The sequence below is a fragment of the Bufo bufo genome, chromosome 3 (genome assembly GCF_905171765.1).
Source record: "Bufo bufo chromosome 3, aBufBuf1.1, whole genome shotgun sequence".
Lineage (NCBI taxonomy): Eukaryota > Metazoa > Chordata > Amphibia > Anura > Bufonidae > Bufo > Bufo bufo.
In genome coordinates, this window is record NC_053391.1 from 700693276 (window position 1) to 700716865 (window position 23590).

At 45.8% G+C, this 23590-nt stretch overlaps 1 protein-coding gene across 1 annotated transcript; it reads right to left on the bottom strand.

The window, feature by feature from the left end:
• Positions 1-21023: 21023 nt before the first annotated feature.
• LOC120994113 (olfactory receptor 51E1-like) lies at positions 21024-21992 on the bottom strand. Its single transcript, XM_040422570.1, has one exon. The coding sequence runs from the start codon at positions 21990-21992 to the stop codon at positions 21024-21026; it is 969 nt and encodes a 322-aa protein (XP_040278504.1).
• Between the last annotated feature and the right edge of the window lie 1598 nt (positions 21993-23590).

The window sequence follows — 23590 nt, forward strand, 5'->3', positions numbered from 1 at the left end:
GGTATATGACAAGACGAACCCCACGGCTCCGAAGCCAGGCCATGACTGGGCGCAGTAACTTGGTGAAGCACCAAGGCGCTGAGGAAAGACCGAACGGTAGGCAAGTGAAGCGCCACACTTCGCCCTTCCACAGGAAGCGCAGAAGATCTCTGGAGGAGGAGGCAATCGGGACCGTCAGATAGGCATCCTTGAGATCCAGCTTCACCATCCAGTCCCCCGGAATCAGCAAGTCCCGAAGGAGGTGAATCCCCTCCATCTTGAAGTGGCGGTAGCGCACCACAGAGTTCAGTGCCCGGAGATTTATGACCGGACGAAATTGTCCCCCTTTTTTCTGAACTAGAGAAATGTGGCTGAGAACGCCCCTTTGGGTAGGAGGGGCCCTCTCTATCGCATCCTTGTGCAAGAGGGAAAAAAGTTCCACGTCCACTAGCTCCCTGTCCGGTAGTGCCAGGGGGAGGGGAGAAGGGACGAGATCTGGCGAACTCGTAAGTTCTATGTGGAAACCCTGCACAGTGTTCAGCACCCATGGGTCTGATGTGATGCTGGACCAAACATGGGAACATAGACGGAGTCTGCCCCCTACACAAGGAGTGAAAGAAGTCCCCACTGGGGAAAGACTTACCGAAAGATTTTCTGTAGTTCGGATTTCCTCTAACCGACCTGGAACGCCATTGGCCGCCTCTGGCCGGGAAGAACGAGGGGGGATTTCTTTGGTCCTGGAAAGGAGGCCTCTGGTTGAAGGAGCCTCTGCCCGAGCTGCGGGCTTGATAACTGGAACGGCCGGACAGACGGCCCCTACTACTGCCGGCCCTAGTGGAGACCCGTCCCTGAAATACCCTTTTCATGGAGGACTGGGCCTTGTCCAATGCGGTAAATGCTCCAACGTACCTGCTGAGGACCTTGATGAAGGAATCCCCGAACAGTTGACCCTGAGCATCCTTCCCTGTCTCAGTAAGTGCCAGGTTGGCCAATTTTGGGTCAATTTTAAAAAGGATGGCTTTACGCCTTTCAATGGACAGGGAGGAATTGGTGCTGCCCGCAATACAAATGGCTCTCTGTATCCAGCCAGTAAGCTCCTCCGGATCTATCGGAGAGCCGTCCACTCTGGCCGATTCGGCCATTTCAAAGATTTTGGCGAGGGGGCCAAAAATGTCAAGGAGCTTATCCTGACAACTCTTAATAGCGGAATCCAGTCCTTTACGGGGATTCCAGCCGGTTTTAGTTAAAAACTGAGTCATCTTCTGATCCACAGATGGGGTCTCACAGACCTTGTTGGGGATCAATGGTCTAGGGCATTCTGCACGGAGCTTGCTGCGTGCCTCTTTGCTGAGAGGGCGACGCACCCAATGCTCCAAGTAGTCGCTCACATGAGCTACCGGCATCCACTCCGCCGACCTAGGGTGGTGGAGGGCATCAGGATCAAATAGTGGGTTGCCAGAAGGATCCACCAGGGTAGAAGCCGTGTTAGGGGCAGAGGTGGATGCGCCCACGGACTCAGATGTGGAAGGCCTAAGGCCTGAAGTGCTTGGAAACTGAGGTTCCATCTCTAACACTCCATCAGAGTGGTCACTTGCCTCCGCATAAGCCTCCATGTCAGATTCATTATCCGAATCTATGTCATCAGTTTGTGCTCTAGCACATTTCCACGTTTGCGCCCTTTCTGCCTGGCGCGGTAAGGCTCTTTTGCGCGATCTAAGCGCGCTATCATGGGTGGCTTGGATCACACCAGTCAATGTCTCCTGGGCAGGAGGTTCAATGGTAGGCTGCGGGTTAGTGGGTGTAGGCATTAGATTAGAGTGGCCAGGAGCATGGGCAGATAAAGCCTGAGATATGGTCTGAGAGATCATTGAGGACATGGAGCCCATGGCCTCTACAATGGCACTAGACACTGAGCGTTGAAGCTCCAGGGCCTGTGCACTCATTACTGGCAGGCTGGGGTCCCCTGTGGGTGGGGGGGGGATTAGGCCCAGAGGGGGAGCGATCTGAGGACATGATCTCGTTTATTATAGATCTAAAATGTAAATGCAGGGTGACCGATGGGGTACCTAGTCTAATGGTGCTAATCTCTGGTGAACAAAACTAACCTAAACAGGGGTTAATCACCCCAAGCGCCGCAGTAACGCAGGAGCCGATCCGGAGCCGAGAGGAGCAGCAAGGCACTGGAGAGCGCTCCGAAATCCCGCGAGAAGACGGGCGGAAGATCCCAAGATGGCCGCCGAGATCTCGCGAGATCTCGGAGCCGCGGGAAGCTACAGAAACCTGCCGCCGAGAACCTATGCCGCCGGAGACCAAGGGAAGGAATCGGAGCGGCGACTAAGGTAGTGGGAGAGGAGGGGGGTCAAAAGAACACACACCCCAAAACGAAAGGATACAGGGGATAAAACCGCCGATGCACAACGCAGAGGGGAAAAAGAGGGAGGGGGGGGGGGCGGCCCCCAGATGAAGGGAATAAGGAAATACTGTGATAAAATCTACACAAGTGAAGGGGAAAAACGGGGGGAGACCCAGATATAGGTCAGAACAGTATATATATATATATCTACTAGGCAAGTATTAAAACGCCATGCAAAGACATAATTGTTTCACAATCTAAAATCACATAATCGAATATATAGATCACTTAGCTTTGGTGGAGCAGCAAAGAAAGAGGAAGATATAAAGAGGACACTGCTTATTATAGGATCTGTCAGGGGAGGGGCCTTTATTGTTTTGATTATGTTAATTTCTCCTTTGCTGCTATTGGTGGAAGTAAAGAAGGAGATAGCAATAGGAGCCTCCGTGTCTTGATGTAAAACTCAGGATCAGTACAGGATAAGTAATGTATGTACACAGTGACCGCACCAGCAGAATAGTGAGTGCAGCTCTGGAGTATAATACAGGATGTAACTCAGGATCAGTGCAGGATAAGTAATGTATGTACACAGTGACTGCACCAGCAGAATAGTGAGTGCAGCTCTGAAGTATAATACAGGAAGTAACTCAGTATCAGTACAGGATAAGTAATGTATGTACACAGTGACCGCACCAGCAGAATAGTGAGTGCAGCTCTGGAGTATAATACAGGATGTAACTCAGGATCAGTACAGGATAAGTAATGTATGTACACAGTGACTGCACCAGCAGAATAGTGAGTGCAGCTCTGAAGTATAATACAGGATGTAACTCAGGATCAGTGCAGGATAAGTAATGTATGTACACAGTGACTGCACCAGCAGAATAGTGAGTGCAGCTCTGAAGTATAATACAGGAAGTAACTCAGTATCAGTACAGGATAAGTAATGTATGTACACAGTGACTCCACCAGCAGAATAGTGAGTGCAGCTCTGGAGTATAATACAGGATGTAACTCAGGATCAGTACAGGATAAGTAATGTATGTACACAGTGACTGCACCAGCAGAATAGTGAGTGCAGCTCTGGAGTATAATACAGGATGTAACTCAGGATCAGTACAGGATAAGTAATGTATGTACACAGTGACTGCACCAGCAGAATAGTGAGTGCAGCTCTGGAGTATAATACAGGATGTAACTCAGGATCAGTACAGGATAAGTAATGTATGTACACAGTGACTGCACCAGCAGAATAGTGAGTGCAGCTCTGGAGTATAATACAGGATGTAACTCAGGATCAGTACAGGATAAGTAATGTATGTGCACAGTGACTGCACCAGCAGAATAGTGAGTGCAGCTCTGGAGTATAATACAGGATGTAACTCAGGATCAGTACAGGATAAGTAATGTATGTACACAGTGACTGCACCAGCAGAATAGTGAGTGCAGCTCTGGAGTATAATACAGGATGTAACTCAGGATCAGTACAGGATAAGTAATGTATGTGCACAGTGACTGCACCAGCAGAATAGTGAGTGCAGCTCTGGAGTATAATACAGGATGTAACTCAGGATCAGTACAGGATAAGTAATGTATGTACACAGTGACTGCACCAGCAGAATAGCGAGTGCAGCTCTGGAGTATAATACAGGATGTAACTCAGGATCAGTACAGGATAAGTAAACGGGCAAGCTGCCACCCTCTTCTCCTGATGATGATAATGAAGCCCCTAATTCACCCGGCTCCCAAGTGCGATCAGTTACATCATCATCGAGTACTGCACGTCACTGATATCCTCCTCAACGGTCTCTGGGTCAGGAGCTTGACCGCTCGCAACACTAGCTCCCACACCACTCTCCTAATCTCTACTTGCCCGCCTAGTGAAGGAAGCTGCGGATGTCTCCTCCACATCTTGGCTTGCCAGTAGCTGCTGACTGTCCTCTAGTCCTCGTCCTGTATAGTGGAGCTGAGGGAACAGAAAAGGACAGAGGCAGGTTGAGGACAGGTGAGGGCACAGGGCCTGCTTGTTTATTAAAGCGGCAAACCTTAATAAACTGTAATCATCGGTGCAGTATGCCAAACGCTGGACTCCCAGCGGGCAAGTCTGCCAACTGCTACCACCGTATCTCTGCTGTGCTCAAATGCCGCCACGGAGGAAACACATTCTCCTAAATGGGGCTCTGACCACCACCCAGCAAGAACATGGCCTGCTCAATCCCATCCTGAAGGCAAGAAAAGAAAAATGTCCAAACCAATATCTGAGAGGTGGACGCCATCAGGTCTCATTGAAGACTGATTGTCACCCTCCATCTGGGGGTGATGAACTAATATACCCCCTCGAGATCGTACGAAACGGGAAATACGGGAATTGACCATCCGTCTGCATTTTTCTAACGCCTCTGCGTCTCTGCCCCCATGCCAAACCACCTGGGGAATAACCTCCAACCACACTAATACCATCTCCCTGAAAAAGACAAACGTAGCAAACAAAGGTCATTGCCGCCTGCGTGGATCACCACTATCACCAGGCCCCTGGAGTGCAAACCTATATTGACCACCTCTGGGAGAAGTTGTGACCACCTGAGTCCTCGGATCCCTCTCCAAAAGACATCCACCTCCCGGAAACCCAAGGTGCGCCTGCCGGGCCTGCATTCCGCTCTCTGCGCTGCCCGGAAGATATACAAATGGCCGACCATCCAATCCGCTGGACGCCCCAGACCTGAAAGAAAAAACGATTAGCCCGGACCTACTACACAGGAAGAGTAGGCTATAAACCACAACTTTTTGCATAACTAGTCATAAAAAACCTATATATCTATTTTTTCATTTTTATTTTATTTTAACAATTGTGTCAGCAGGTCCAGATGGATATACCTTGCAAAGCAATCAGACTGCCATCTGCCGATCCGCATGACACGTGTAAGACAGTTGCGAAAGACTGCGGTAAATTGGAACTTCGTCAGAGGGGAATCATCCTGACGAGACTAGAAATTGGAGTCCCCCGAACGCATCGCGTTATATTCGGATATCAAATAAACCGGGCAGGCCGGAACCCGGAAGGCAGCAAAAAAGGCTAAACTAAAACTGGAGGAAAACAGTGCGGCCTTGAATGGCGATACGCACAGCATGGGGCAACAATCAATCAGCCTGCACAAAAGGCTGAAGGAGATGGGACGCCGGATTTCCCATACGACATACTCCTACACCAACCCCGCATCTCATGCCGTACTATAAAGTGTTTTGTCACATCGGGCCAGCCACATAACTGGAAATAAAAAGCTACACCCGACCACCGGGTCAGAGCCACCGCCGCGGAAATGCCCAGAGAGCGCAGCTTAAGCAACCACTCAACTGTAGCCTCCAACCGAAGATCATCTCGAGAAGCAACGTCTCTCGAGCCTACCCCCGAAAACCAGTCGGCCCAGGCCTTACCATGCACTTGCCAAGTAGCTGCCGATACCGATGAGCTGATCAGCGACATCAGCTTACCATCCTGCTCCACCTCTGGAAGAAGAGCCCAAAAAAAAACTGCCAATGGAAATGGGAAAGGGCATCAGAAATTCTGTTATCTACCCCCGGGACATGGCGAGCCCTGAAATAAATATTACGCTCCAAGCAGCGCAACACTAAGTGCCGCAGCAATGCAATTACAGGAAGAGAAGGAGGAAAAACTATTAATACAGTGAACCACCCTTAAATTATCCGACCAGAAGCATACGTGCCGGTTTACTCCCCATATCTCCACCACAACAACGATCGGGAACAGCTCCAGCAACGTTACGTTCTTACACAAACCCGATGACTGCCATGATTCAGGCCAAGGAGAGGAATACCATTCACTCCCCAGGATAGTCCCGAACCTGCAAGAGCCAGAAGCATCAGACCACAGGGCCAAGTCTGCGTTGGCAACCTCCCTGGAGTTTTAATACGTATGGCCATTATATGTGCAAGAGTGCAAGAATGTCCTCCAAAGTGGTTTTTAGTGACCTAGTAAGCCGGATGCTGTGCCCGGGGGATTTGGCCCCACGGGTGGCCAGTGATAGGCGCCATGAAAAAAACCACCCCATGGGCATAACTCGACACGCGAAACAACAAACCCAACAAGGAAGGTCCTAAATGATAACAACCCTTAAATTAAATCAAGAAGTCTGCGTCGTTTTTCACCCAGAAGCTGAAAAACCATATCAACTGAGTCTATTTTGATACCCAAAAACAGCAGCCGCGTAACAGGGCCCTCCATTTTCTCAGCCAAGATGGGAACCCCGAACTGGACCATCCGTCCCAAAAATATGTTCAAAAGGGTCATGCAACCATCCCCTGAAGCTGGGGCAACAAATAGAAAATCGGCCAAATAATGTATGACGGACGAGGAAACAGCCTCAAATCGCACAACCCATTCCAAGAAGGAGCTAAACATTTCAAAATAGTCACAGAAATGGAACAACCCATGGGAAGGCAAAAAGGGACAAAAGGTGAAAACAATCAGGGTGAACAGGAAGGGGTCTAAAAGCCGATTCGATATCCGACTTTGCAAGGAGGGCGCCCTTGCCTGCCTCCCTAACTAACGCAACTGCACGGTGAAAGGAGAAGTCCGAAACCGAACCATCCTCGGGGAGGATGGAATCATTCACTGACGAACCCTTTGGGTGAGAAAGGTGATGGATCAAACAAAACATTTCCTTCTTGGGTACCACTCCCAAATGGGAAACCCTGAGATTGGGGAAAGGAGTGGAGGGAAACGGGCCCATAATTCTGCCTAAGGAAACTTCCTTATTTAGCTTCTCTCTAAGAACATCTGGATGCTCCCTGGCAGACTTAAGGTTATCGGAAAAAACGGGCTTAGGACGAACGGTATAAAAAACCCGAAGGAGAAACCAAAACGAAGCTGGGAGGCAACCTGCTTATTAGGGTACTTGTTGAACCAGGGGCCCATCTTGACTACGCTGACTGGGATCCTTGGGTTCACCTGGGCTGGGTAGCTTAGAGGATTTGATGGGAGGGCAAGGGCAGTGATTTACGGCGTGAGGTCCCCCGCAAGCCGAGCATTCGTGCTTATATTTGCACAAGCCTGCATACTTGCAGTGTCCCTCATTAAATAGCCAGCACGCCCCTGGGCGGCGAACGGCCACTGGTCCCTGGGCAGAAGATGCCCCTGAACCAGTGGCCGCTCTGTGAAAGGGAGATTGCCTTTGTGACATCATTAGATGAAGCTACACATCCGTGGCCTTCACCCCCCCACCCAATCCCAGGCTGTAACGCCAAGCATCGCAGGAACTCCTCGTCTTACTGCCACCACCCGCTGCCACCTTGGGCCTTGTGAACACTGTACATGGTGTCTAGGTAGACGAACAATTCCGAATAACGATCGGGTTGACGCTGCCCCATAATGCAACCTAAAACTGAGAAGGCTTGCAATCAATTATTCATAGTCTTAGCTAGCTTGGGCCTACGCTCATAATAACGCCTTTGATTATCTACGGTGTGCTGGTCCACCGATATCAGAGAGCAAATGTCAATGTATTGGTTGGACCACATTTTTTCTTTAATGCCTCCTCTAAATGGGCACCTAGGGGGCTAACGCCACAGAAAAAGGAATCTTTATGGACACCCGCTAACACGGGAGCTGGTTGTGGAGGGGCAGGGGGCACCATGAGGTGGTAATGACTCCATCTCAGTACTAGAACCGCCCGCCCTCCATGCCCCAGTGTATTGGTACTCACCAGGCACAGGAAGGGAAGACGCTGTCGAAGGAGCGGGTACAGGAACCTCATCCAGGTGGGTTGCTGCAGTGACCAGGTTGGGGACCCTGGATGGATGGCTAGGCACCTGCCTCTTACACTTTGACAGCGAAGTCAGACCAGACTCCTCAGATGCGCCCAACAATCCATACGAAGACAAAGGTGAGCGCCACCTGGAGGATCTGGAGCGCCGTGCAGACTGCCGGCCCCCTGCTGAAGCACTGGAGCTGCCTGCATACTGTGGCAGCTCCACACCAGGCACTGGAGCAGAAGCAGGGGAGGAGGATGGCAGGGGAGAGCTGAGATTGCTAAAAAATGAGCGCAGCCAACCCTCACCCTCCTCATTAAACCCAGCCAGGAGGGCTTCCTTAAGGGCAGCGTCTCCTGCAGACATCCTTGGAGTGGACAGAGCACAAGGGATACGTACCATTTCGCTTCCACTAGCAAGAGGAAGTGACTGGGCAAGGGAGGTGATATACAGGTGAAACTCTAAAAATTTTTATATTGTGCAAAGTTCATTTATTGCAGTAATGCAACTTAAAAGATGAAACTAACATATGGGATAGACTCATTGCATGCAAAGCGAGATATTTCAAGCCTTTATTTGTAATAATTTGAATGATTGGCTTACAGCTTATGAAACTCCAAAGTCACAATTTTTAGGTCCCCTTTGCTCAGATGTTATGGATAATTGAACCTTTTCACAAAATTCACATTTTAAGCTGCATTAATGCAATTCCTTTTAATTTGCATTACAGAAATAAAGGGACTTTTGCACGATATTCAAATTTTTCGAGTTTCACCTGTATATAAGCTGCAGGGTTTCCTGCACCGCCCCCCCCCCCCCTCACTGAAAGAGAATAAGCAATACATGGGTGGATTATTAGGGAGGGATAACGTTCGTCTCCTGTCTTTCATAAAATCTATATTTTCCTTCACTGAAAGCTAGGAAAATCTTCAATTTGGGTCCCCAGTCAGTGCAGCAAGGTGTAATAGGATTGCTCCTATTCCCCAGGCTGTAACCTCCCCGACTGAACCCTGTTCTACAGAAATGCTGTGGAATGATTCCTCCCTATCCTTTCCCTGCACCTTGTATAATCTTTCCCTGAACTTGTAAATAATTTTCTTAGCACAATGAAGTCTTCCCTCGCACTGTCCCTAGCGCCTGCTGATGTCTCTCCCTGCACTAAGTACACTGGAAAATGGCTGAATCCAAGATGGCTGAGGCTATTTATAGGGCTGTGACATCACAGGGCTGGCTGGCTGCTGATTGGCTGCATGCATGGCATTATGGGCGATCCCTCGTTCCCAGAGTTCCTTGCTCCATGTCCTCACACGTGCAGCAGCCATTTTAGGAAAAATGAGATTTGTTACCACGAAGCGTGAGGAAATTCGGATTCAGTGCAAATCTAATTTTTCCTGAAATTCAGATCGAATTCCACTTTGTCAACTTTAATTCGCTCATCTCTAATGTCAATCTCTTGTGTGGAGACTCTGCCATCTTTATACCAAAATCCCAGCTGAACGCTCTACTGTCCGGATGCCAGTGTACTCTGAAGTTGCCTCTCTGTAGACCATCAAGGGCTGGACCAGGGATGATTTATTGAAAAGGCTTATCATTTGAGGTTTCTTGGATTCTTGTCCACCCTGGACTTTCACTTTCTTTGCAGTTTTATTTGTCTCCAGCTACAAGAGCAGATATTTATCTCAGCTTATTCCTGAACACGGGGAGTTACTCATTACTTTTATGGCTTCCCATGTAGAAGGCCATGAAACAGGATCTGCATCATTAAAGGCAAATGAGGAAACACGAGGAATACAATGTTTATAGGCCAAATAGACAATGTGCCGGTCACCAGATGCCTGGACTGAGAGGCAGGGAAGCAACAAGCAGCAGCCGCTCTTATGTCACAGAGACGGGACTTTTGCTTCAATAGGAAGAGACGGTCCATAACCTAGGGCTTGGCTCTTTCCTGTTTAGTAGGACTCAGATAGTTGAAGTGCTAGAGGTAATGCTTGTTAATGAGTCCTGGACTTCACCAGCATTTGCTGGGTTTAAATGGACTCAAGCTCCCAGTCATATCATTGGGACAGATAGAGGTTCTATCTTGGGGTCGGTGCTCTGCTTATATGAAATAGTGATGAGCAGAAGGGGCAATATTCAAATTCGTGATTTTTCGCGAATAATTGGCCGAATATTCGCGAATTCAAGAATTCGTTATCTCATTATTTTCTTGATTGCGTAAATCGGCAATTGAAAAATTTGTGATAAATATTCGCAGTATGAAAATTCACAATCAACACCACTCCTGAAGTCAAAGATATTGCTGCCTTCTCATTGGCCCACAAGCTAGAAGCAGGGAGGGATCATGTGTACTGTTTTAAAAAAAATCTTGAATATTCAAAATTACGAATATACATCACTATATTCTAAATATTCGCGAATTCTCGAAGTGCCGATATTCGCGATAAAAATTCACAATTCAATTATTCGTAATCAACACTAATATGAAAGTGCCTCAGGGCGCTTCTGGAGTCAACCCTGTAAGTGAGCCTCAGGAATGTTTGCAAAGTTTATGAACTGTACCTCCAGTTTATATGGATGAATGTGGAACAAACTATTCTTCAGTAAAGATTTCTTATATGTTGAACTACACAGACTACTTCATTTTGCATTTGTTCACTGTTTCCTGCCTTGCACCTCACAACTACTGCCACCTTGAGTAACACCTACTTCTTTCACCACCTACTAAGGCTACTTTAACACTAGCGGCATGGACCTCCGGCAGGCTGTTCCATCGGGTGAACAGCCTGTCAGATCCGTCCTTCCGCTAGTTAACGTGTGTCCCTGGACTGCCGCTCCATCCCCATTGACTATAATGGGGGCGGGGTGGAGTTCCGGCGAAGGCACGGCAGCGCACGGCGAGAGGCTGCCGGAATAAATGTCGGACATGTCATAGTTTTATTCCGACAGCCTCTGGCCGTGCGCTGCCGTGCCTCTACCGGAACTCTGCCCACGCCCCCATTATAGTCAATGGGGACGGAGTGGCAGTCCGGAGGCACACGTTCACTAGCGACAGGACAGATCCGAAAGGCTTTTCACCCGACGGAACAGCCTGCCAGAGGTCCGTGCCGCTAGTCTGAAAGTCGCCTTATAATCCAGTGCTCTTCTCCATCAAGCACCTTCTCCTGCTGGGCCACTGCACTGTAAGAAAGTGATAAGAGAGGTGGAGCAGAAGTCATTGAGAAGAAAAGAATGAGGAGGAGAAGTCAGAGAGAAGTCAGGGAAGAGGAGAAAGGAAGACCAAAAAGGAGAAGAAAAAGACCAGAAGCAGTCATAGAAGATAGAAGCTTCTCTGTTATAGGAACAGAACAACAAAAATAACAAAAGAGGCAGATCTGTCAGATGATGGACCTAAATGTTGCCAATAGACCTGTTGTGCTGGCATCCCAACACCACATGGGCACCATGCCCCTCACACAGCTACTGTTCCAATTTGGCCAGCGGTCCAGGTCTATCCATCCTTCTCTAGCCAGCGGCATCTCCAGTGCTTTCTGTATGCTGCTGTGTGAAGTCCCCAGGCTTGCCCCGTAGGTTGAAGCATACACATCCAATTTCTTCCCCAGCCTATGGCTGGCTGCCCCTGGGTATATAAGACACCTTCCTTTGTGAGAGGGTGCCTAGGCTTTAAGTTCCTAGTCTCTAGTTATCCATTGAAACAGCGCTATTATGATCCTCTACTAGTTTTCTGCTTGTTGTACCAATACTCTGCTGCCTGCCCTGACCTCTACATGTCTACCATGTTGACCCATTGCTGCCTACCCAAACCTTGGACTAGTTTTTTGAATTATGCATGAACTCTGTCTGCCCTGACCTTTGCTGCTTTGCTCTGGTGTTTCTGATCCCTATGGGTAAGCTGCCAACTAGACTCAGGAGGTAGCAGTTGATGATGTATAGTCTTGTGTACACCCAGTCTTACCCTTCGGGCCTCCATGCGCTTAGCTGACTAATTCAACAGGGAGGAAAAAAAGAAGGCATGACACTTTGCCATGGGCCACAAAGGCCTAGAGAATAAGGCACCTATTCAAGAGACCAATTTCCTAGCACTTATCAAATGGAGAGTCAAGAAAAAGGGGAGGAAGGTAGGGGGATCTCAAGGTTCAAAGGGTTCGGACGAGATATAGAGAATGTGAATAAAACAATTTAATAAACGTGGGGAAAAAGTATCTTTAAAATAAAAGAACATTACCAACCGTGAATTTATAGACTAAGATTTAAGAAAACCCCCAAAATTATATAAACCAAATAAGTGTTATATAGGAAGATCAAACGCCTGTTTGAAAAGTAAGGTTTTCAGTGCACGTCTGAATGAGAGAAGACTGGGAATCATTTTCAGGGCCAGAGGTAGGTGGTTCCAAAATCTGGTCTCTTGAGCCGAAAAGGATCTACCTCCACGTCTGATCTTGTTAACTTGCGAGATGTTAAGATTCGCAGAGTTACTAGACCTCAATGTCCTCAACGGGACGTACCTGGGGAATTTACGTTGCAGGAACAAGGGCCCCACACCATGGAATACCCTATGCATGAAGCATCCAATCTTGAACATCACCCGTTGTTGGACTGGGGAGCCAGTGCAAGGCATTAAGAGAGGGAGTGATATGCTCTCGGCGAGCAACACCCGTTAGGAGCCTTGCTGCGGCATTCTGCACAAGTTGAAGTCTATGCAAGTTCTTCTTAGGGAGTCCCATGTACAAGGCATTACAATAGTCCAACCGACTGCTGATCGCTGCTCCGACCAAGGCTTTCCTGATAGGGGATTCGATGTATTTTAAGATCCTCCTCAGAAGTTTCAGCTGGTAGTGGCAGGTACTAACCACCAGATTTATCTGAGGGGCCAGGGTTAATCTGGAGTCCAAGACCACTCCCAAGTCCCTGACCTGGATGGCTGTCTCAGGGACAGGTCCAAAAGACAATGGCCATTGGGGTGCTGAGGGTGTAATTTTCTGGTCACTGAATGTAATACATTCAGTTTTGGTGCCATTAAGCTTTAGATAATTGGCACTCATCCAGTGATCGATCTCCAAGAGACATCCGGCCAGATCGACTTGATCAACTGTTCCTTTGGCAAGCCTAAAGTACAGTTGTGTATAGTAACATAGTAACATAGTACATAAGGCCGAAAAAAGACATCTGTCCGTCCAGTTCGGCCTGTCATCCTGCAAGTTGATCCAGAGGAAGGAAAAAAAAACCTGTGAGGTAGAAGCCAATTTTCCTCACTTTAGGGGAATAAAAAATTCCTTCCCGACTCCAATCAGGCATCAGAATAACTCCCTGGATCAACGACCCCTCTCTAGTAGCTATAGCCTGTAATATTATTACACTCCAGAAATACATCCAGGCCCCTCCTGAATTCCTTTATTGTACTCACCATCACCACCTCCTCAGGCAGAGAGTTCCATAGTCTCACTGCTCTTACAGTAAAGAGTCCATAGTCTCACTGCTCTTACAGTAAAGAGTCCATAGTCTCACTGCTCTTACAGTAAAGAGTCCATAGTCTCACTGCTCTTACAGTAAAGAGTCCATAGTCTCACTGCTCTTACAGTAGAGTCCATAGTCTCACTGCTCTTACAGTAAAGAGTCCATAGTCTCACTGCTCTTACAGTATAGAGTCCATAGTCTCACTGCTCTTACAGTAAAGAGTCCATAGTCTCACTGCTCTTACAGTAAATAGTCCATAGTCTCACTGCTCTTACCGTAAAGAGTCCATAGTCTCACTGCTCTGATAGTAAAGAGTCCATAGTCTCACTGCTCTTACAGTATAGAGTCCATAGTCTCACTGCTCTTACCGTAAAGAGTCCATAGTCTCACTGCTCTTACAGTAAAGAGTCCATAGTCTCACTGCTCTTACAGTATAGAGTCCATAGTCTCACTGCTCTTACAGTAAAGAGTCCATAGTCTCACTGCTCTTACAGTAAAGAGTCCATAGTCTCACTGCTCTTACAGTAAAGAGTCCATAGTCTCACTGCTCTTACAGTATAGAGTCCATAGTCTCACTGCTCTTACAGTAAAGGGTCCATAGTCTCACTGCTCTTACAGTAAAGAGTCCATAGTCTCACTGCTCTTACAGTAAAGAGTCCATAGTCTCACTGCTCTTACAGTAAAGAGTCCATAGTCTCACTGCTCTTACAGTAAAGAGTCCATAGTCTCACTGCTCTTACAGTAGAGTCCATAGTCTCACTGCTCTTACAGTAAAGAGTCCATAGTCTCACTGCTCTTACAGTAAAGAGTCCATAGTCTCACTGCTCTTACAGTAAAGAGTCCATAGTCTCACTGCTCTTACAGTAAAGAGTCCATAGTCTCACTGCTCTTACAGTAGAGTCCATAGTCTCACTGCTCTTACAGTAAAGAGTCCATAGTCTCACTGCTCTTACAGTATAGAGTCCATAGTCTCACTGCTCTTACAGTAAAGAGTCCATAGTCTCACTGCTCTTACAGTAAATAGTCCATAGTCTCACTGCTCTTACCGTAAAGAGTCCATAGTCTCACTGCTCTGATAGTAAAGAGTCCATAGTCTCACTGCTCTTACAGTATAGAGTCCATAGTCTCACTGCTCTTACCGTAAAGAGTCCATAGTCTCACTGCTCTTACAGTAAAGAGTCCATAGTCTCACTGCTCTTACAGTATAGAGTCCATAGTCTCACTGCTCTTACAGTAAAGAGTCCATAGTCTCACTGCTCTTACAGTAAAGAGTCCATAGTCTCACTGCTCTTACAGTAAAGAGTCCATAGTCTCACTGCTCTTACAGTATAGAGTCCATAGTCTCACTGCTCTTACAGTAAAGGGTCCATAGTCTCACTGCTCTTACAGTAAAGAGTCCATAGTCTCACTGCTCTTACAGTAAAGAGTCCATAGTCTCACTGCTCTTACAGTAAAGAGTCCATAGTCTCACTGCTCTTACAGTAAAGAGTCCATAGTCTCACTGCTCTTACAGTATAGAGTCCATAGTCTCACTGCTCTTACAGTATAGAGTCCATAGTCTCACTGCTCTTACAGTACAGAGTCCATAGTCTCACTGCTCTTACAGTAAAGAGTCCATAGTCTCACTGCTCTTACAGTACAGAGTCCATAGTCTCACTGCTCTTACAGTAAAGAGTCCATAGTCTCACTGCTCTTACAGTATAGAGTCCATAGTCTCACTGCTCTTACCGTAAAGAATCCTTTTCTATGTTTGTGTACAAACCTTCTTTCCTCCAGACGCAGAGGATGTCCCCTCGTCACAGTCACAGTCCTGGGGATAAATAGATGATGGGATAGATCTCTGTACTGACCCCTGATATATTTATACATAGTAATTAGATCTCCCCTCAGTCGTCTTTTTTCTAAAGTGAATAACCCTAATGTTGATAATCTTTCAGGGTACTGTAGTTGCCCCATTCCAGTTATTACTTTAGTTGCCCTCCTCTGGACCCTCTCTAGCTCTGCTATGTCTGCCTTGTTCACAGGAGCCCAGAACTGTACACAGTCCTCCATGTGTGGTCTGACTAGTGATGTGTAAAGTGGTAGGACTATGTTCTCATCACCGCCATCTATGCCCCTTCTGATGCAACCCATTATCTTATTGGCCTTGGCAGCAGCTGCCTGACACTGGTTTTTGCTGCTTAGTTTGCTGTTTATTAAAATTCCTAGGTCCTTCTCCATGTCAGTGTTACCGAGTGTTTTACCATTTAGTATGTACGGGTGACTTGCATTATTCCTTCCCATGTGCATAACTTTACATTTGTCAGTGTTAAACCTCATCTGCCACTTATCTGTCCAACCCTCGAGTCTATCCAGATCCCTCTGTAGTAGTATACTGTCCTCTGTAGTATATATATACAGTATACTGTCCTCTGTACTATATATATATACAGTATACTGTCCTCTGTAGTAGTATACTGTCCTCTGTAGTATATATACAGTATACTGTCCTCTGTAGCATATATACAGTATACTGTCCTCTGTAGTATATATACAGTATACTGTCCTCTGTAGTATATATACAGTATACTGTCCTCTGTAGTATGTATATACAGTATACTGTCCTCTGTAGTATATATACAGTATACTGTCCTCTGTAGTGTATATACAGTATACTGTCCTCTGTAGTATATATACAGTATACTGTACTCTGTAGTATATATACAGTATACTGTCCTCTGTAGTATATATACAGTATACTGTCCTCTTCAGTGTAAATTACTTTACACAGTTTAGTGTCATCTGCGAAAATTGATACTTTACTATGCAAGCCTTCTACAAGATCATTAATAAATATATTGAAGAGAATAGGGCCCAGTTCTGACCCCTGAGGTACCCCACTAGTGACAGTGACCCCTCCAATACTGACACCTGAGGTACCCCACTAGTGACAGACCCCTCCAGTACTGACCCCTGAGGTACCCCACTAGTGACAGTGACCCAATCTGAGTATGTACCGTTAATAACCACCCTCTGTTTTCTATCACTCAGCCAGTTACTTACCCACATACAGACGTTTTCTCCCAGTCCGAGCATTCTCATTTTATATACTAACCTTTTATGTGGTACAGTGTCAAATGCTTTGGAGAAGTCCAGATACACGACATCCATCTATTCGCAGCTGTCAAGTCTAGAACTTACCTCCTCATAGAAACTGATTAAATTAGTTTGGCATGACCGATCCCTCATGAAGCCATGCTGATATGGCGGTATTTGCTTATTTCTGTTGAGATGCCGTTCATTTCCTATTACAGCATATACTTCTTTTTAACTTTTCACAAATTTTCTCTACCATATGCAAAACCCACAATCACTGTCTGGGTTCACATGAAATTGTGCCATGCCCTGAATGTCTTGATGTTTAAAGTTCAACCACTCAAGCTCCTACTCTCTCCATAATTATCAGAGATAAAACCAGGGAACACATCGCTAGGTGCGGGGGCACATGTAAGGGTTCTTTTAGACAGCCCGATGTGAGACCGTAATGAGTGCAGATAAAGCAAGTCATTTGTTGAAACATCTTTTACAAGAGCCAATAGATACAATACAGGGAATGAACGATCATTTCAACAATTGTTCATCCCAATAAACTTTGTGGGGTCAGTGTGTGGCTGAAGCCACATGGTATACCTATGTAATGTAGACACAGCTACAGTGGGATGCGAAAGTTTGGGCAACCTTGTTAATCGTCATGATTTTCCTGTATAAATCGTTGGTTGTTACGATAAAAAATGTCAGTTATATATATCATATAGGAGACAAACACAGTTGATATTTGAGAAGTGAAATGAAGTTTATTGGATTTACAGAACGTGTGCTATAATTGTTTAAACAAAATTAGGCAGGTGCATAAATTTGGGCACCACAAAAAAGAAATTAAATCAATATTTAGTAGATCCTCCTTTTGCAGAAATTACAGCCTCTAAACGCTTCCTGTAGGTTCCAATGAGAGTCTGGATTCTGGTTGAAGGTATTTTGGACCATTCCTCTTTACAAAACATCTTTAGTTCATTCAGGTTTGATGGCTTCCGAGCATGGACAGCTCTCTTTAGGTCACACCACAGATTTTCTATTATATTCAGGTCTGGGGACTGAGATGGCCATTCCAGAACGTTGTACTTGTTCCTCTGCATAAATGCCTTAGTGGATATTGAACAGTGTTTAGGGTCGTTGTCTTGTTGAGAGATCCAGCCCCGGCGCAGCTCCAGCTTTGTCACTGATTCCTGGACATTGGTCTCCAGAATCTGCTGATACTGAGTGGAATCCATGCGTCCCTCAACTTTGCCAAGATACCCAGTCCCTGCACTGGCCACACAGCCCCACAGCATGATGGGACCACCACCATACTTTACTGTAGGTAGCAGGTGTTTTTCTTGGAATGCTGTGTTCTTTTTCCTCCATGCATAACGCCCCTTGTTATGGCCAAATAACTCAATTTTAGTTTCATCAGTCCACAGCACCTTATTCCAAAATGAAGCTGGCTTGTTCCAATGTGCTTTAGCCCACCTCAAGCGGCACTTTTTGTGCTGTGGGCGGAGAAAAGGCTTCCTCTCCATCGCTCTCGCATCCAGCATCTCCTTGTGTAAAGTGCGCCGAATGGCTGAACGATGCACAGTGACTCCATCTGCAGCAAGATGATGTTGTAGGTCTTTGGTGCTGGTCTGTGGATTGACTCTGACTGTTCTTACCATTCGTCGCTTCTGTCTATCCGAGATTTTTCTTGGTCTGCCACTTCGAGCCTTAACTTGAACTGAGCCTGTGGTCTTCCATCTCCTCAATATGTTCCTAACTGTGGAAACAGAGGCTGAAATCTCTGAGACAGCTTTCTGTATCCTTCCCCTAAACCATGATGGTGAACAATCTTTGTCTTCAGGTCATTTGAGAGTTGTTTTGAGACCCCCATGTTGCTACTCTTCAGAGAAAATTAAAAGAGGAGGGAAACTTACAATTGACCCCCTTAAATACTCTTTCTCATAATTGGATTCACCTGTGTATGTAGGTCAGGGGTCACTGAGCTTACCAAGCCAATTTAAGTTCCAATAATTAGTTCTAAAGGTTTTGGAATCAATAAAATGACAACAGTGCCCAAATTTATGCACCTGCCTAATTTTGTTTAAACAATTATAGCACACTTTCTGTAAATCCAATAAACTTCATTTCACTTCTCAAATATCACTGTGTGTGTCTCCTATATGATAGATTTATCGTAACAACCAACGATTTATACAGGAAAATCATGACGATTAACAAGGTTGCCAAAACTTTCGCATCCCACTGTATATGAAGACATGTAATCATACAAATATACAGTATGAACATACATGGAACTACAGCTGTGATCCCTTCAAGATTATGAGGAAATGAACAGACGTCTAGCATTTGTGGGGACTTGCTTTGGTAATCAGGACCAGTGGACGCAGTATAGAGGCAAAGACCAGTTTATAACTCAAAACGTCAGTGTTTATTCACACTTGTTGCAAATACACAGTACGACAGTCCTTTGCAGTATTGGTGTTAGTTTACACCCAGATGGCTCAAAAAACAAAACAGTCACCTTTTATCCTGGGTGTTAATCCACACCCGACCGGCATAGCTCAGAACAGAGCAGTCCTCCCGGTTTCAGGCCTCCAATCTGGCACAAGGCTCAGATTCTGGTAGAGAGATAAATCCCTCCACCTGACACTGCTAGCTGTTTTTTATAGGCCTGACCAAACCCGGCCTCGAACGTGGGGAGTAGTCACCCACCCAGCACTTTGACTACTCCCAGTAAGAGCTGTCCCGGATCATCTATTAACAGCCATACTAAATAGCAAAGTGTCAAACAGCAACTGCTGCTGACACATGAAAACTGGCTCTTACTCATCAAGGCCAGGACCCTCGGTGACACATACCTATCATCCATGAGGATTCCTTGTATCTTCTTACACATTGATGAGGTTCTATCCATGTTCTCAGGTCTTCAGCCCTCCTCACTTATGGTACTTACTAGGTGTCCAGTGGTGTGGAGAAGTCCAGGTTTCTTCTTGCCTGCTTCAGGTGGTTTGAAATATTAGTGCATGTAATGTGTAACATCCACCAGCTGAACCACATGGGAAGAAGAGCAGATCTCTTATATATAACGCCGGTTACCTGCACCCATTTAAACAGTATGTGAAGCCATTGCAGGAGATGACAGCAGATTAGAAAAATCTTTATTGTCTTCCGTTCTTTGACACCTGATATGTTTAATATACTCTAAGTTATTGCTCTTCACAAGATACAGTACATGTAACCTACCCATCTAAGAAAATGCTTCATGAGATTCCTACAGTTAGATACCAAAAAAATTGCAGAAACTTGAAGGGTTTGCATTCGAGCGTTGACTCCATGATGAAAATAAGTAACATGAAGAATTTCCTATGGTCATGTTCACATTTCAGCTGTCTTCAGCATACTTTCCTTACAATGTCAGGAAGGAATGATAGGGAGGGAACATATTCATTGGTCTATACCACCTCGGGATCTACTAGGCCTCAACCACCAATCCTTCCTGATTGTTTGGCTATCCTATCCAACTGGGTAATGTCCCCATAAATCCTATAGACATCATTGGAGAGGAACATCTGCATACCTGACCACCAGTACTGTATTAAGTAGACAGATGAAGTCAGGGTCCCAGGGGATGGTTGTGGGCTCCAACCAGTCTTAACCCATTCCTGAAAACCACTACATACTCCCTACACTGGATACAATAGTTTTCTCATACACATGCACACTCAACTTGGGAGGGAGGAGTAATCTACTACCAGACACCCACGAGGATGATATCTCCCAAGTAAACAAAAGGATCATCAGTTCAAATTTAACATTTCAGATCCTCCTTTTCTCAGCATCATCTTTCAGGAAGGCAATGGGATGGATGCCTCCATACACATAAGATAGTCGGCTGGTCACTGCAAAATTGGAGATTTTGCCAACTTGGGCACCTTAAGTTAAGTGCAACAGACATGAGTCCTACCGTGCGCACACAGGATAATTCATCAGGATGAGTTAGACTTAATATTACAACCTCCAGCCTTAAAAGTGGAGCACCTCAGGTAAGTCTTGGAAGGGATGTAAGAAACCACATCTCCAGCAATACATTTTTGAATTTGAGTTTTAATTTAACCAGTGAGGTTGGTGCTTTAATTGAATGTAAGCATCTGTTAACTCAAGCTAGAAAAAAGCGAAAAAAAAAAAAAAAAACAGAAGTGGGTTGAGTCTGACACATAGAGCAGGAAAATATAAGAGCCAAGAGCTGCTAAGATGTAGAAACCATCCTTTAAGTACCCCCTCCCAATATATGGACTGGTTGAAAATGCAATAAACATCACACATTATCAGCGGCTTTATAAATCCTCAACAACTTTGCATCTTTTATAGGGTTCATGATTGTATCCTCCACATTTTGCTCAGATCAGATCGTTCTGTTGTTTTTTTCCCAATGGATAATTTTTCCATATAACTTTTTGAGTCTTTGTCGGATCTGCTTGGTTTTTATCCCATAAATTATAGGATTCATCACAGGGGGGAGCAGGAGATAGACATTCCCGAATAGAATATGAAGGTTTGGCATTGTGTTGCTTTTGAACCTGTGTACGACAGATAGACCAATCAGGGGGATGTAGTAGACGAGGACGGCACATATGTGGGAGGCACACGTGCTGAAGGCCTTCATGCTGGCCTCTTCCACCAGACCAAGCACCGTCTTAATGATCAACATGTAAGAAAAGGAGATGAAGAGCGAGTCGATGCCCATGATTGAAAGGATGATAAAGAGTCCATAGATAATATTGACTCTGATGTCTCCACAAGCCAGATTCATCACCTCTTGTTGCAGGCAGTAGGAATGGGTCAGGCGAATATTCTTCCACAGAGGAAGCCTCTTGATGAGGAGGGGGAAGGGAATCAAACCGAGAGCTCCTCTCACCAAGATCATGGCAGATATCTCCCAAAGTTTCTGACTGGTTAAAATAGATGAATATCGTAGAGGGTGGCAGATGGCCACAAAGCGATCGACGGCCATGGCTAGCAAGATGCCAGACTCCAGTGCAGAGAGGAAATGGATGAAGAACATCTGGGTAAGACAAATATTGAAAGCAATTTCCCTGTCATCCATCCAAAAGATCCCCAGCATTTTTGGCATGGTCGTGGTGGCTATCAGCAAGTCTATCATCGACAGCATGGACAGAAAGATGTACATAGGTTGATGAAGCTCCTGGTCCACGTTGATGATGTAGAGTATTGAGGCGTTCCCCAAAATTGCAATGATGTACATTGAGATGAGAGGAAAACCCATCCAAAAGTTGAAGTCCTCCAGACCTGGGATGCTGCTGAGGATATAATGACTAGTGTGGCTGCAGTTAGAATGGCTGGTGACTGTCATGACAAGAGTGGAGTTATGGAAGATCCATGTTCTGCAATGTGAGGAGAAAGTAAAAAAAAGTTCAATGGAGCAATATTATGTACAGGCGATATATCTGTAACAACATACAAGATCATGTAGATTATCCATTGGGTGGGCCATTTATATGGATACACCTTAATAAAATGGGAATGGTTGGTGATATTAACTTCCTGTTTGTGGCACATTAGTATATGTGAGGGGGGAAACTTTTCAAGATGGGGGTGACCATGGCGGCCATTTTGAAGTCGGCCATTTTGAATCCAACTTTTGTTTTTTCAATAGGAAGAGGGTCATGTGACACATCAAACTTATTGGGAATTTCACAAGAAAAACAATGGTGTGCTTGGTTTTAACGTAACTTTATTCTTTCATGAGTTATTTACAAGTTTCTGACCACTTATAAAATGTGTTCAATGTGCTGCCCATTGTGTTGGATTGTCAATGCAACCCTCTTCTCCCACTCTTCACACACTGATAGCAACACCGCAGGAGAAATGCTAGCACAGGCTTCCAGTATCCGTAGTTTCAGGTGCTGCACATCTCATATCTTCACAGCATAGACAATTGCCTTTAGATGACCCCAAAGATAAAAGTCTAAGGGGGTCAGATCGGGAGACCTTGGGGGCCATTCAACTGGCCCACGACGACCAATCCACTTTCAAGGAAACTATTCATCTAGGAATGCTCGGACCTGACACCCATAATGTGGTGGTGCACCATCTTGCTGGAAAAACTCAGGGAAAGTGCCAGCTTCAGTGCATAAAGAGGGAAACACATCATCATGTAGCAATTTCGCATATCCAGTGGCCTTAAGGTTTCCATTGATGAAGAATGGCCCCACTATCTTTGTACCCCATATACCACACCATACCATCAATTGTTTTGTTCCAACAGTCTTGGAGGGATCTATCCAATGTGGGTTAGTGTCAGACCAATAGCGGTGGTTTTGTTTGTTAACTTCACCATTCACATAAAAGTTTGCCTCATCACTGAACAAAATCTTCTGCGTAAACTGAGGGTCCTGTTCCAATTTTTGTTTTGCCCATTCTGCAAATTCAGTGCGCCGATCTGGGTCATCCTCGTTGAGATGCTGCAGTAGCTGGAGTTTGTAAGGGCGCCATTTGTGAGTAGCTAATATCCGCCGAAGGGATGTTCGACTAATGCCACTCTCCAGTGACATGCGGCGAGTGCTACGCTGTGGGCTCTTGCTGAATGAAGCTAGGACAGCCACTGATGTTTCTTCATTAGAGACAGATTTCATGCGTCCACATTTTGGCAAATCCAACACTGAACCAGTTTCACGAAACTTAGCAAGCAGTTTGCTAACTGTAGCATGGGAGATGGGTGGTCTCGTAGGGTGTTTTGCATTGAAATCTGCTGCAATGACCCGGTTACTGCGTTCACCAGACATCAACACAATTTCTATCCGCTCCTCACGTGTTAACCTCGGCGACATGTCAATGGCTGTAAGCAAAGAGAAACTTGTAAATAACTCATGAAAGAATAAAGTTACGTTAAAACCAAGCACACCATTGTTTTTCGTGTGAAATTCCCAATAAGTTTGATGTGTCACATGA